The sequence below is a fragment of the Myotis daubentonii genome, chromosome 21 (genome assembly GCF_963259705.1).
Source record: "Myotis daubentonii chromosome 21, mMyoDau2.1, whole genome shotgun sequence".
Lineage (NCBI taxonomy): Eukaryota > Metazoa > Chordata > Mammalia > Chiroptera > Vespertilionidae > Myotis > Myotis daubentonii.
Window position 1 is genome coordinate 4,784,330 of NC_081860.1, and position 14,222 is coordinate 4,798,551.

Here is a 14,222-nt window from a genome sequence, read left to right on the forward strand (position 1 = left end):
CAGCTGTGTCTGCAGTGGGAGAGCTTCTGTGCTGGATCTCTAGGGCGGTGCTAATCTAGCCTTTGCCTGAGGCTATCCGGCAAATGGCTCTGCGCCGGGCTTGGGCAGGGTGGGTCCCCGGGGATCTACAGGTCGGGCGGAGCGAGCAGTTATGGATGCTCTCAGTTCCTTCCCTGGGGGCTCTGCCTCTCAGAGTCCCAGCAATGGCTGCAAACCTCGGAGAGAAAGCTGCCTTCGAGTTCCGACCAAAGCCAGACAGTCCCGCTTCTCCCGTTTGAGTCTGGGTCCCTAGAGGCTCGCCCGGATCTGGAGCTCAGAGTCTGAAACTCCCTCCCAATTGAAAACAACAACTGCGCCCTCCGCCTCCAGCCCGCTCCGCGCACACTCCGCACCTCAGTATTTCACTTCAGCACTGCGCCTCCTCTGAGTCTGGGTATGATATTCTCTTTCCTCCTAGTTGTAGAATTTCCACTCAGCCAGCCTTCCTGTGGTTCTGGATGCTGTCTGTTCTGTCCTTTAGTTATATCTCTGAAGTGTTTGTTCGAGGGCAGCAAACTCCGGAGTTAACCTATGCCGCCATCTTGGTTTCTCCGATAGATGCGTATTTGTTCTTCTCCTTGGTTTTAAGCAGCTTGAACACAGAACAGAAAGGGGAGCACAGATCCAAAATGAATGGGAGTTCCCGGCCCTTTTCTGCCACCAGCCTGGGCGTGGCCATAGGTAAATGAATGTATGAGGGGTCAGGCATTCCCTAACCTGTCCCTCCAGGGCCACATCCTCAGCCTTGGGAGCCTCCTCACAGTGCACTGCTCCTAGCGCTGCACCCCACCTGCTTCCTGTTCACCCCCTTGGGGCTGGAAGGACCTAGAGGGGAGACAGGCTTTCACCGCGGCACCTCACTCTGGACCTCATCACCCACCAAGGACAGCGGCGCAGACCCAGAAGCAGGAACTGAAGACCTGGAGCAACAGGGAGCTCAGCAGGGGAGCAAACAAACTGTCTGGGCCCCAACTCCAGCTCAGCGCTCACCACACACACACACACACATGCACGCACGCATGCTTCTCAACATATGAAAACACACCAAAGGCTGCGTCCTGACAAGGCTATAAAGGACACTAACCTACAACTCCACTAAGTCACAACCTGTGCTCATTCAAATGGTACCTTTGTAGACTTCACTTTCAAAATAATACTTTTGAAAATTGGGGTGACCCTGATCAGCGAGGCTCAGTGGTTGAGCATTGACCCATGAGTCAGGAAGTCACCCTGCAATGCCCAGGTTGCAGGCTTTATCCTTAGTAGGGGGAATGCAGGAGGCAGCCAATCAATGATTCTCATCACTGATGCTTATCTCTCTGTCCCTCCCTCTTCCTCTCTGAAATCAATAAAAATATATATTTGGAGAAAATTGGGGTGAAATATATACAACACAGAGTTCACCGTTTTAACCATTTTCCAGCTTATACTTCTATAGCATTTGATACATTCCCACTGACCTGCACTCACCACCGCCCATCTCCTGACTCTCAATACCTCACACCAGGGCGCTGCACTCCTGGGAAGTAATGGTGAGGGACCTCCAAGGGCAGCAGCGGACCCGATGACCAGCCTCTTTGCCCTAAAGGCCAGCGCCCCACAGGCTCTCATGGTGATACAACCGTTTATGGAGAAAACAGCCAATTGTTCTCTCCTGGGTGCTATGCTTACAAGCACCGCCAGAGCCAGAGCAATGAATGTTTTTAATAGACCAAGGCGCGAGGACAGCCATGCTGGACCCCTGTGGGCCAGGCTGGCATAGAGCTTCACTGTCTCCTCTCATGAGACACACACAGCAATCCTGCGAGGCAGCTTCAGTGCCCCCATTTTGCAAATAAGAAAACTGAGTTTGTTTGTTAATGTATTTTATTGATTTTTTTTTACAGAGAGGAAGGGAGAGGGATAGAGAGTTAGAAACATCATTCAGCTGCGTCCTGCACACTCCCTACTGGGGATGTGCCCGCAACCAAGGTACATGCCCTTGACTGAAATTGAACCTGAGACCCTTGAGTCCGCAGGCTGACACTCTATCCACTGAGCCAAACCGGTTAGGGTGAAAACTGAGTTTTAAAAGAGGCCACCCGGCCAGCAGGTGGAGGAACTAGGACTCAAAGCCGAGTCTTTCTAAATCTAGAACCCACCACACCATCCACATAAAAGTTCCTCCACACTTTGTTTCTGAGCTGCCAGCTAAGCACCAGGCATGGGAACAAGAAGCCCCATGCACTGGCCTGCAAGGGCTCACAAACTACATGGAGTGTCCGCATCAAGGGGGGCTTTCCAACCCCACCAGCCACCCTGGTCTCTGACAAACATTTGGTCTGAGAGGGTCCCTGCCACCAGCATCAGGGGGGAGTGTCCTGCCCATGACCCTAAACTCCCAGAGCAGGGATTCCCGTTTTACCCATCCCTAGCCCCAGGAGTGCCAGGACACCCAACCACAGAAAGAACTAACTTCTCACCCAGATTCACAGTTCAATGAACTGACTAGGTTTGAAGCTGATGGGACCCCTTGAAGAGAAGAAATATCCAACTGCTTTCAACAGCCTCTCCATGATGCTTATGAATGTTGATCAGAATTGGAAACGCAGCCCCTCCCCAAACCAGCCCGAGGCCCTCCTGCGCTCTGCAGAGCTCTAATAACACCTTTCCTGCACTCTCAGGTGCACGCCTGCTGGTGTTGAGCACAGGACCTGGCTTCCTGTTTGCTGGGTGCCCAGGCTCCCTGCTGCACCACCTGCCACTCCACCCACCTTCACCTGGACAACTTCACAGCTTGACTGGGTGCTTGGAGGGCCCCAAACATGAGAGGGAGAAGGAGAGGCCTGAGAAGCAGACAGTTAGCAAAACCTGACCAGGGAGACAGAGAGCAGACTCCACCCATCTGCCCAATTATGACATGAACGGAGGAAATCATGCCCAGGGTCAGTTATACAGGAGGTCAGTGACCACTGGGGAAAGCTCCTGCCATGCAGAGCTTTCAATCCCCCACGGGCTGATCTAAGACATCCTCTGGGTGCCAGCGTGCTGTCATCTGGAAGCTCCTGGGACTGTCCATACAGGAGCTGAGAAATATGGCAACACTTACTTTGTGGTTTATGCCCTGACTTCCAGGCTACCAGACCCCTCATGTTCTCTGTGGAAAGAATGGCAATGGAACAGTCCCAAATGGCCCCTGAATAAAACCCTATTGACTTGGGTGAGGATGGGCTGACCCAGGAGATTCAGAGCCCAGGGCTCAGCTCCCTGGGTGAGGGAGAATCTGCAGCCAGGCTGGCTCCTTGGTGCCAAGGGCTGCTGCCTACCTTCTCACAGCTGCTCCAGCTTCCAGTTCAGGTGGGCGGGCTGGTTCATTCTCTTGACCTGCGAAGCCTCAAGGGCCATGTTCTCCCCCAGCAGCTCCTCCAGGTACTTCTCTGGGAGGTGTCCCAGTTCCTAGTACAGGCAGAGGGGAGGGGGGAGGATGTGTCCTGGGGCACACTCTGGGCAGGCCCCTCCCCCCTGCATGTACCCTCATTCCCCCAGGATGAAGGGCCCCCATGTACTGCTCACTTCCAAAAACACAGCTGCACAGAAGTGACTCCAACAAAGAGCCCAGCTGGGAGACCTACAGCCACTAAAAGACATGCTGATCCAGTGACCTAGGTGATGAAGACACCTGAGGACTCTGGAGTCTGAGCAAAGTGAGGCACAGCACAGGGATGTAAAGCAAGTGATGGGGTGCCGGGCAGCTCTGTGGCCCCTCAGCAGGTTTAACATGTCTTGGAAAGGCCGTAGGTACTCCCAAATCACAGCTCAACTCACACCATAAACACCAGCAGAGCCCCTTTTTGCAACAGACACCCACCTATATGCATCCTTAGAGAAAAGTGACACAACATTGAGGCCTTTCAGAGGGGAATGTTTAGACCAGCATCTCAGGCCTCAGCCCTCAGCTGTTCACAACCACCCCCAGCCCTGTCGCCCTGAGCATGAAAGTAAAACTCCGCCCGGGAGTAGAAGGAATAGGGAGAGATAGAATCATCAATGAGAGAGAATCATGGATTGGCTGCCTCCCACAGGTCACCCCTGGGGATGGAGCCCACAACTTGGGCATCAGCACTGGCCAGGCAGGCCTCTCTGTTTGGAGGGCTTTAAGTGGTGCCCACTCAAGCCGCTGAGCTAAGCAAGTGACTCTTAGCTATCAGCAGGTCACTGTATTGGCAGCAGCACCAACCCAGTAGCAGAAAATCAGAGAAGAACACAACATAAACCTAAAACTGCGCCCATCCTTTGTACACGTGGTGTGAGAGTGCCTGATGGTACAGCCTCGCCTGGTGGGAGGAGTGCACCTGCTAACAGGTGTGCAACTTGGCTGAGCCCAAGTCCTTAACAAGGAAGGGGTGGGGCTGAGAGCCTGTACCGGGTTTGAGAGCTGAGTCTAGGCCTCTCCGTTCCACAGTCGCTCCACTGATGCGGCTCCTGGAAATAAATGGCTATTCGGGCCAGCTTTTGTTCAACACACAGTTTATATATGATTATAAATGAAAATTAACCACTTAGTTTTACTATTGTCTATCCACACTTCTAAAATTATTTTGTTCCCATCAACCAAATTACAGAAATTTGATCCGTTCCTGTTAGGTAACACACATTCATTTTATTTTGTGGAGTCTCACCTAGAGAGCTCAGATCAGGAATTCTTCTCCCAACCCCTCCCCTGGGAGGTTTGTCAGTCTGTCCCAGTGAACCGGGCCTCTGGTCCCATCTCCTCTTTCCCCGGAGCCCCTGGCAGCTCTACACCACCTTGTTCCTCATGTTCCCAGGCTGGAAAGCTAGCCCGCTCCTGGGCGGTTGAGAAAACTACACTACCCAGAAAGCAATGCGACCACGCACGGCATTTTGGTGCCAGCGCATCCGGTTAGGGCGGAACTTCCGCAGTCTTCTTCCCGGCGGACATGTTTACTTCTTCCCCGGCTATTCACCGTCTCCCGGGTCTCAGCGCGCCCATCGGGAGAAGGAGGCGACCTGGGAGGCAGCGTCCGGCGGTGCAGGGTGTGTCTGAGCCTGTTGAGCCGCAACCTTCGGGATTGGGGCGACCGTGCCTCCCCGACTCCTCTCCGCTGACAGAGTCCACTCAGCGTCACCCCATTGAACCCTCCAGCCTCTGTTCCCGGCGCCGCTCAGGTCCCGCAGCCCAGGGCGCAGCGTCCAGCACAGTGAGCCCTCGTGGGGGACCCGGGGTTTGAGGGGGAAGGAGGGCGACGGGCTGCGGTGCCGCCTGGGGAGGCCGTGGGGGGACTGAGCCGGGAGGGGGGCACCCAGGCCTGGTTTGTGTCTAAAGGCGACACAGAGGACGAGAGGCGGGTCCCGGGGGAGTTTCACTTTCATGCTCAGGGCGCCGGGACTGCGGGTGGTTGTGAGCAGCAGAGGGATGAGGCTGAGATGCGGGTGTAAACGTTCCCCAAACGCCCAGAGGAGGAGCCGCCTCCGGAGAGAGGGCGGCAGTGAGGGCGGAGGAGGGGCTGTGAGCACAGCGACCCAGCAGGAGGCGCCCTGAGGACCAGCCCTGAGGGAGGGGCAGCTCCGCGGCGCTGGACCTCGGGCCTGAGCCCTTGGGTCCTGGGGTGGGTGCCAGGCCCTCAGCAGCCCTTTAGTGCCCACAGGTTCCTGCAGGTGAGAGGCGCTGAGGGGACTGGGCTGTGGGGCTGTGTCAGGGCCTCACACTATCCTGGCCTCTGAGGTAGTGGGGTCCTGGGGCTGTCCAGCCCCTCTTCTCGGGGGACCTTGGACCTGGGGACCTTGAAGAGACACCGAACCCAGAATCCTAAGTCCAGGTCAAGGGTCATATGAGTGGCACCTGATTTTGGCAGCCAGTGGAATTGTGTGTGACAGGTCCTTCCATGCATGGGCTCCAGAATGTGCAAAGGCTTGGAGTGAAGACTCAGCTGATTCAGGGACGAGCAGGGGTCCATTTTTTAAAAAGTAGGAACTGGAAACAGTAGGAGAGGAATCAAATGCAGAGGAGCTTTGTGACCACTTGGGTTTCTGTCCTGCTGGCGATGGGGTCATTGGGGTAATTGGAGCAGTAGAGCAGGTGACCTGTCCAGGTCTCATTAGACTCCCTGTGGCTGCAGCATGATGCACAGTATGGGTGTGAGGACAGTGGTAGGAAGCCCAGGATGAAGCTGCTGTGATAGTGTTGGTGAGTGTGAGGGTAACTGGAGCACGATGGTGGTTACGGATGTGGAAGAAGCAGTTGCATTTTGGTTCAGTGATTTAGGTGTGGCCACAAAGATTTTCTAATTTTGCGGATTGGAGAGAGGGTTGAGAATCAGAGATGTTGTAAAGGTTTGGATTTAGCACCTGAAGGTATGAAAGCACCATCAACTGAGATGGAGAAAGTCATAGTGGGAAAAGTAATGTTCATGAGAAATATACAACGTTTTATTTTTTCCTATTAGGATATGAGATTTTTCAGAGACCAGTTCATGACCATCTGGAACACTGAGGAGTAGTTCAAGATGAAGACTACTTAAAAAAATAGTAAAAGAGTATGGACCAGGGAGGATTTGTAGATCACCTTCTTTTTCTTTTTTTTCTTTTTTGTTGGAAGTGGAAGAGTAATTCAAAAAAGGTGAGACTGTGGCTGGTGCATATTTACTTCTTAAACACTCATCAGGATTTCTTGTGACCCTTTGTGTGGCCTGGTTTGTTGCATCCGTTCTGTTGATTTGCTGATGGGCATGAGTGGGCATCGGTGAGACTCACTGGGCATGGGGTAGAGGACCATAGGCAGTGGGACTTGAGTATTGAAGGCCGTGAGTGGAGAAAGAACATCAAATGCAGCACCAGTAGAGTTGGGCTCTGGATAACTGAGATCTGATGTGGTTCTCACAAGGTGAGTTTGAAGGAAAAAACAATTTGGGAGGGAGGCCTAATACCTTAACTGAATGCTGTGTCTTGGGTGTGGGCATTCAGAGTCAGGTTAGTACATAAGACTCTTTGAACTTGGCATGCAGTCTCTGGAACACACATGCTGAGTAATGACTAAGACCAAGGAGATGTCTATGGGAGCTGGGGCTATGGGAGTGCAGGAGTGAGAGAGGTGTGGGAAAAGGAGTGATGTGCTTTTGGAGAGCAAATGTGAATTGATGACCACAGATCCCTTATATTGACCTAGAGGGAATGAAGGTTGAGTCCATTTCTGGTGATAACTGGATGATACAACATGGGCAATTTTAGGGTAACTCCTGAAAAGACAGGTGTTGTGGCGCTACATGCCAGGTCCAGTATTTAGGTGTCATATAGGTGCACACCTGCCTGTTGTTGTTGGGCTGATACTATGATCAATAGGAATGAGATAGCATACATCAGTGTCACCTGGGCTTGAATATCTCTACTGACATGGGGAAGGGAGAAGGGTAAGAGAGGAGTACATTACAGAGGGTTAGTTAGAATGTTGAAAAGAAGGTGGTTAGAAAACATCCCCTCCTCTTCATGGCATATATGTGTTTTCTTTGAAGTTGTGACTCTGGGAAAGAAGCTGTATGAGAGAAGTGGGATAGGAAGAATTATGTGGAACAGGTAGCATAAAGTGTTGGCCTCAGCACCCTAGGACTGGAATAGAAAGGGTGACGAATGATGCTTGTTTTTCATTGTCTTGGAAGGAGAATCTGTTAGACAACAAGGATATTGCCCCACAAGACCAGTGTCAAATCACTCACATCTCTCTTTACGGCCAACATTTATCTGTACCCTATGTTGGTGACACCCATTGCATTGACCCTAAATGTGAGGCCCTGAGGTCAGGTATAATCAGTCTGGGCATCTGCTCTATTGCGTGGGATGACACAGTATCAGTAGGAATATAAGAAGCGAGCGAATCTGTTGAATGCAAGACCTGCTATTTTCTGTGATTTGGGAGTGGAGGGAGCAGATGGATATCGAGAGTGAGAAGTATGACGAAAGTAAAGCCTAGGAGAGAAGCTGATCATGGACTGAACACTCCCTATTATGACAGGATATGGACTTTGAGGACGTGGCCATTGCCTTCTCTCAGGAGGAGTGGGGTCTCCTTGATGAGACTCAGAGACTTCTGTACTGCGATGTGATGCTGGAAGTGTTTGCACTTGTCTCATGTGCAGGTAAGAGCTTTGCATTGTCCCAGTGTCCTGAGGTGATGCTCTTTCTTCCTTTATTCTAAAAACATAATTTTCTCTCTCCCGCTAATTTCTGCCCCTGTCTTGTCAAATGTGCTGTGGCTGCTGGTGCTGAGCTGTGTGGACAGCCCTGACCAATGGACTCCAGGAACATCCATGACACACATTGCCTCAAAAAGTGCAGAAAGTGTCTGGGAATCGGGAGTATTACAGGCAGCTTAATGGGTCCCATCTTCCTCTTCCTCTCCCTGGGAGGGTGACAATACCTACATTCATTCCCTTCTCCCCCCTTTCTCTAGGGCAGTGGTCGATAAACTGCAGCTCGGGAGACATATGCGGCTCTTTCTCCCCTTGAGTATGTCTCTTCCACAAAATACCACGTGCAGGCGCGCACATACAGTGCGATTGAAACTTTGTGGCCCATGTGCAGAAGTCAGTATTTTGTGGAAGAGCCACACTCAAGGGGCCAAACAGCCGCATGTGGCTCACAAGCCGCAGTTTGCCGACCACTGCTCTAGGGAAAGGTGCTTTATGACAGATTATGTTCTTCACTTACATGAACCATAGGCTATGCTTGTTAGACCCTTCTTCAATTGTTGTTTGTAATATTACCTTAGCTGAGTACTATTATGGGCCTAATTGCTCTGGGACGGAGCTGGCTGCTCTCCTCCATTGTCTTTCATTAATATGTGGAATTTTTAGGGTTTATGCATCAGTAGAGTAGAAGATTCAGGGAAAATCTGGTTTCCTCACAGGGTGAACATGCAAGATGGTCTCAGAGGAGATTTGGCCATGCTAAGTGACAACTGGGGGGAAGGTATGACATAGTGGTGGTGGTCAGATGGTACCAGGAACCAGCTAATTTATTTTTTATTTTTTACTTTTTAAATACATTTTTATTGATTTCAGAAAGGAAGGAAGAGGGAGAGAGAGATGGAAACATCCATGATGAGAGAGGATCATGGATCGGCTCCCTCCTGTAAGTCCCCCACTGGGGATTGAGCCCACAACCCGGGCATGTGCCCTTGACCAGAATCGAACCTGGGACCTTTCAGTTCACAGGCCGAAGCTCTATCCACTGAGAAAAACCAGCTAGGGCAGGAACCAGCTAATTTTCAACAGTGTTTAGGGGCAGGTGCCATTGGCTACACCACATTTTTGCCTTCTCTCCCTATAGTTGACACTTTTCTGACTTGCATTTCATCTGTGATTTCCTGATGTTGTTACTGTCACCTTTGTCATTTTTTTGCATCCTGTCCCTCTGCACTGCTCCCTGTGCCATATTCTCCTACATTGACCTGCACATGTGTTATGAGATGCCCCTACCTGCTTACGTAGTCCTCGAACACCTACTACTCTTTTATTAAATTTCACTTGGAATAAGACATAACCAACCTTCTGCACAGCTTGCCCCTGTCATCAGCAGACCAGCCCTGCTGAGCACTGTTAGCAGAAGACTTAGCTGGGGATGCATCTTCTCTCCCACGTGGTCTTGCCATGTGTGTGTCAAGTTTCTGGTGAGGCCTTCACTGATATTTGACCTTCAGAGGCCCAGACCTTCCCAGAAGCTTCTTATATACTTCCTGCATATCTCTTATTTTCAGACAATTGCATAGAACCGATGTATTATGTGCAAAACACTTTAGCAATGGGACTTCCCCTGCCACCACAGTCAACATTCAGTTCTTCCTCAATTCTCTCGTTTCAGATTGTTGGCATAAAATGGATGATGAGGAGGTCGGTCCTGTACCTTTCGTATCTATACAAGGAGAGTCACAGGTCAGGGCTTCTAAGACAGCTTCAGCAACCCAGAGGACCCATCTGTGTAAGTGGTGTTTCTCAGTGTTCAAAGACATTCTGCACCTGACTGAGTCCCAAGCAGCAGACATTGAGCAGAATGCCTTCTTCAGTGATGCTTGTATGAGAGACTTCTGTTTCAGTGCAAACCTTCACCAGCAACAGAGGGATGGCCGTGGAGAGAAGCCCTGGAAAGAAGACATGGACAGGGCCTCGTTTGTGACCAGGTGCAGCTTCTATTTATCTTGGGTGCCTTCAACCAGTAGGGAGGTTGGGAAAGTCTTCCTAGCCACCTCAGAGCTTCCCCAGCACCAGGCCCCTCCGAACACTGAAAAGCCACACAGTGGAAGTGAGATTTCACAGGAGTATCTTGGTGGAAAAAGTTTTCAGCAGACTTGCAACTTTGAGAAATTTGGCAGCCACAAGCAGAAAGTTGTTCAGCATCAGGGTGCCTGCTCTGGAGAAGTGAAATATGAGTGTGACAAATGTGGGAAAGTTTTTAAACGAATCTTTCACCTCGTTCGACATGGAAGAATTCACACGAGGGAAAAGCCCTATGAGTGTACTGATTGTGGGAAGTCCTTTGGACAAAGGTCCGACCTCATTTCACACCACAGAGTTCACACTGGAGAAAAACCCTATGAGTGTAGTGATTGCAGAAAGTCCTTTAGACAAAGCTCTCAGCTCACTGAACACCACCGTATTCACACTGGAGAAAAACCCTATGAGTGTACTGATTGTGGGAAATCTTTTAGGAGAAATAGTAAGCTGCTTAACCACAAGAGAGTTCACACTGGAGAAAAACCCTATGAGTGTACTGATTGTGGGAAATCTTTTAGGAGCAACAATACGCTTGTTAACCACAAGAGAATTCACACTGGAGAAAAACCCTATGAGTGTACTGATTGTGGTAAGTCTTTCAGGACAAGCAGTGATCTCTCTGAACATAAGAGAATTCACACTGGTGAAAAACCTTTTGAATGTAGTGATTGTGGGAAGTTCTTTAGACTGAAGTCTACCCTTACTCGACACCACAGAGTTCATACTGGAGAAAAGCCTTTTGAGTGCAGTTATTGTGGAAAGTCCTTTAGACATAGACCTACGCTCATGGACCACCACAGAACTCATAATAGAGAAAAGCCCTATGAGTGTACTGATTGTGGGTAGTCCTTTGGACAAAGATCCTACCTCATTTCACACCACAGAGTTCACACTTGAGAAAACACATATGAGTGTAGTGATTGTGGGAAGTTCTTTAGAGAATGATGTTCGCTCATGGACCACCACAGAAGTCACACTGGAGAAAGGCCTTATGAGTATAGTAAATGTAGGAAATGTTTTAGCAGCAAACTTAACCTTGTTAGACATCTGAGAGTTCACATCGGAGAAAAGGCTTAAATGTGGAAGGCACGTTTTATCTTTCTCTACAACAATGCAGGAGACTTAAATCCATTTACCTGAGTGTAAACTGCTTTTATCTGAACATACACTGTGTGAAATTCCTCATAAGTTTGAGGTACGAGTGAGGCTTGAAGGAGCTGCATTGCACTTGCTAACTTCTGTGGACTCCTACCTCGTTGATGTCACTGCGAGTATTTGTGGCTGAAATAATCTCACCACCTGGCTCACCTGAACAGTGTGCATCAGTCACCACCCCTGCGTGCTCAGTGAAGAGGAATTCTGTGTTGTCCCTTGTGCTTGAGAAATTTATGAATACTTTCAGCTCTTGGCTGTATCTTCATTCCTGACTCTCTGACTAGAAAATTGACCTGACCCAGGTTTCGTCCAGAGCCCCCAATCTTAAGTAAGAAGTGCTACCTCTTTCAGGGACATTGTGGTTCTCACTTTATGCTGTGGGGAATTGTTTCAGGTTCCTATTCACCATCCTGCAAACCTCTTGCTGTCCTCTGCTCTGGTTTATGATCTTTTTGTAAAGCGGTTTTTTCTTTTCTACCTTTAATTGTTTTAATTCTTTTAATTCCCCGGAATGATTGAAAAAAAACAAAAACAAATAGTCCTCTGTCAGCATGGAGAGGTGAACAGATATGGTGGAGTCCCAGACTTGTGCTATGGAAGGCACAGCATGATTTCAGAACAGCAGTCTTTGTCCAATATTGGCTTATTTTGTGTTGCTGACCAACGCACTGAGAGAAAGTGTGCATGACTTTGTGGTTCTAATTTGAAGCCTGGTGCCTCTATTATTGGTGATGTCATGGTCACCCAGAAAAGGAGGCCTTTGTTGTGCTTCTGTGAACAATATGAATTTTATTCTCTGTTCTCAGCATTTATTACATAATTCTCAGCAGTGTTTCAGGGGATTCTAACCCATTACAGTAGAGGAGCCATGTGCCATAATGTACAAAATTTCAGACTGGTGTCATTTGTTGTAAGACACTGAGGTTTAGACTGAACCACAATTAGACAGGAACACTGTTCATAGTGAGTGGGAAAGACGAGTAAATTAGATGAAAAGTGCCTCTTCTCAACGTTATCCACAAATGGTCAGTGGGCTGTGACTTGTGTGATCTTTGTGTACAGACATTCTCAGGACCTTCATCACTGTCTCCTGTGGCTGAAATAATTGGCAGAAACAATAATGTGATAGTTTTTTGGATTCCCCTCGCCCATCTAGGGTGTTCCCCTCAGGGTTTGCTCAGCAGGCAACACCTCAAAGCTAGAGGCAGGATAAGCCTGTAATCAGTCCCAGGATGTGTCTTTTGTGATTCTTTTTGATTCCGATGGCAATAGACTTCACTGCTTGACAATATTTGCTGCCATTGCTACATGGCCAGTCCTCTCAGGAAATTAGGAAAGAGATGGTAGAGCCCATATAGGATTGCCATTTTAATTTTTTAACAAGATAGGAATCTAGGTCTTTATTTGAAAGTACTTTAAAGGCTTTATTTAGGTATCTTTATAACTGAAATGTAACAAAATGTACTTTTCTCATGTGTACTATTTGGTGAGCTTGGACATATGGATCAAGATGTAAAACCATCACTTGTGAAATAAACTTATCTCTTACCCCCATACAGGTGCAGTGGTTCTCAACCTTCTGGCCCTTTAAATACAATTCTTCATGTTGTGATCCAACTATAAAATTATTTTCGTTGCTACTTCATAACTATAATATTGTTACTGTTATGAATCGTAATGTAAATATCTGATATGCAGGATGGTCTTAGGCGACCCCTGTGAAAGGGTCATTCGACCGCCAAAGGGGTCGCAACCCACAGGTTGAGAACCTCTGGGTTAGGGCAAAATAAATATTTTATATATCTTTAAAATAACTTATTGACTTTTTTTTTGAAGGGAGGGTGACAGAGAATGAGAAATGGTGATAGGGACCTAACCTGTTTGGCTCAGTGGATAGAGCATCGGCCTGTGGACTCAAGGGTCCCAGGTTCGATTCCGGTCAAGGGCATGTACCTTGGTTGTGGGCATATCCCCAGTAGGGAGTGTGCAGGAGGCAGCTGTTCCATGTTTTTCTTTCATTGATGTTTCTAACTCTGTCCCTCTCCCTTTCTCTCTGTAAAAAAGCAATAAAATATATTTTAAAAAAGAGAGAGAGAGAGCAAGCCCTGGCTGGTTTGGCTCAGTGGCTAGAGCATTGGTCTGTGGACTGAAGGGTCCCAGGTTCGATTCCAGTCAAGGGCACATGTCCAGGTTGTGGACTCGATCCCCAGTAGGGGGTTTGCAGGAGGCAGCTGATCAATGATTTTCTCACATCATTGATGTTTCTCTCTTTCCCTCTCCTTTCCTCTCTGAAATCAATAAGAATATATTTAAAAAATAAAAATAAAAAATAAAAATAAAAAAAGAAAGAAATGGAAGAACCAAGATGGCGGCGTAGGGAGTAGACCTGTGCGTGCTGCCTCCCACAACATCATTGAAACTACCAACTATAAGACAAACAGCCACCATTCAGAACCATGGGGAAGTTGGCCCAGTGGAAGCTCTACAACTGGAAGGAAAGAAAGAAGCGCAGTGAGACTGAGTAGGAGCTGCAGAGGTGCCAAAAACAGAGGCACACAGTCACGCACCAGGCGGGCTACAACTGGATGCGCGGTTTTTTTTCATTCAGAAGCGGTTATGAACCCTCGAATCCTCTGGGCTTGCTTGGGGCGGGTCTCTGAGGCCCCAGGCCCCACAGGGAGAGGCGGCACAGCCCTGCAGCGGTAGGAGAGCGGGGGAGACTGGCACATGGCTGCTTGCCGGCACTGGAGGACGCGAAGTCCCAGTGTC

At 49.1% G+C, this 14,222-nt stretch overlaps 2 protein-coding genes across 5 annotated transcripts in view; one reads left to right on the forward strand and one right to left on the reverse strand.

The window, feature by feature from the left end:
• LOC132222878 (zinc finger protein 551-like) overlaps positions 1-14,222 on the forward strand; it is a 199,871-nt gene that overhangs the window by 140,264 nt on the left and 45,385 nt on the right. Inside the window, exons 1-3 of one of the 4 annotated variants that reach the window (XM_059678223.1) lie at positions 4,100-5,237; positions 8,042-8,165; positions 9,889-13,007. The exons of 1 other annotated variant lie outside the window; for it this stretch is intronic. In XM_059678223.1, the coding sequence (XP_059534206.1) occupies positions 4,977-5,237; positions 8,042-8,165; positions 9,889-11,144 (1,641 nt within the window). In that variant the 5' untranslated portion in view covers positions 4,100-4,976 and the 3' untranslated portion in view covers positions 11,145-13,007. Of the gene's footprint in view, positions 1-4,068; positions 5,238-8,041; positions 8,166-9,888; positions 13,008-14,222 lie in introns of those variants that run through there. 2 more of the 4 variants (XM_059678218.1, XM_059678216.1) reach the window with 2 other exon arrangements.
• The window catches only part of LOC132222888 (zinc finger protein 551-like), a 187,698-nt gene that overhangs the window by 48,478 nt on the left and 124,998 nt on the right, over positions 1-14,222 (reverse strand). The window lies entirely within an intron of this gene.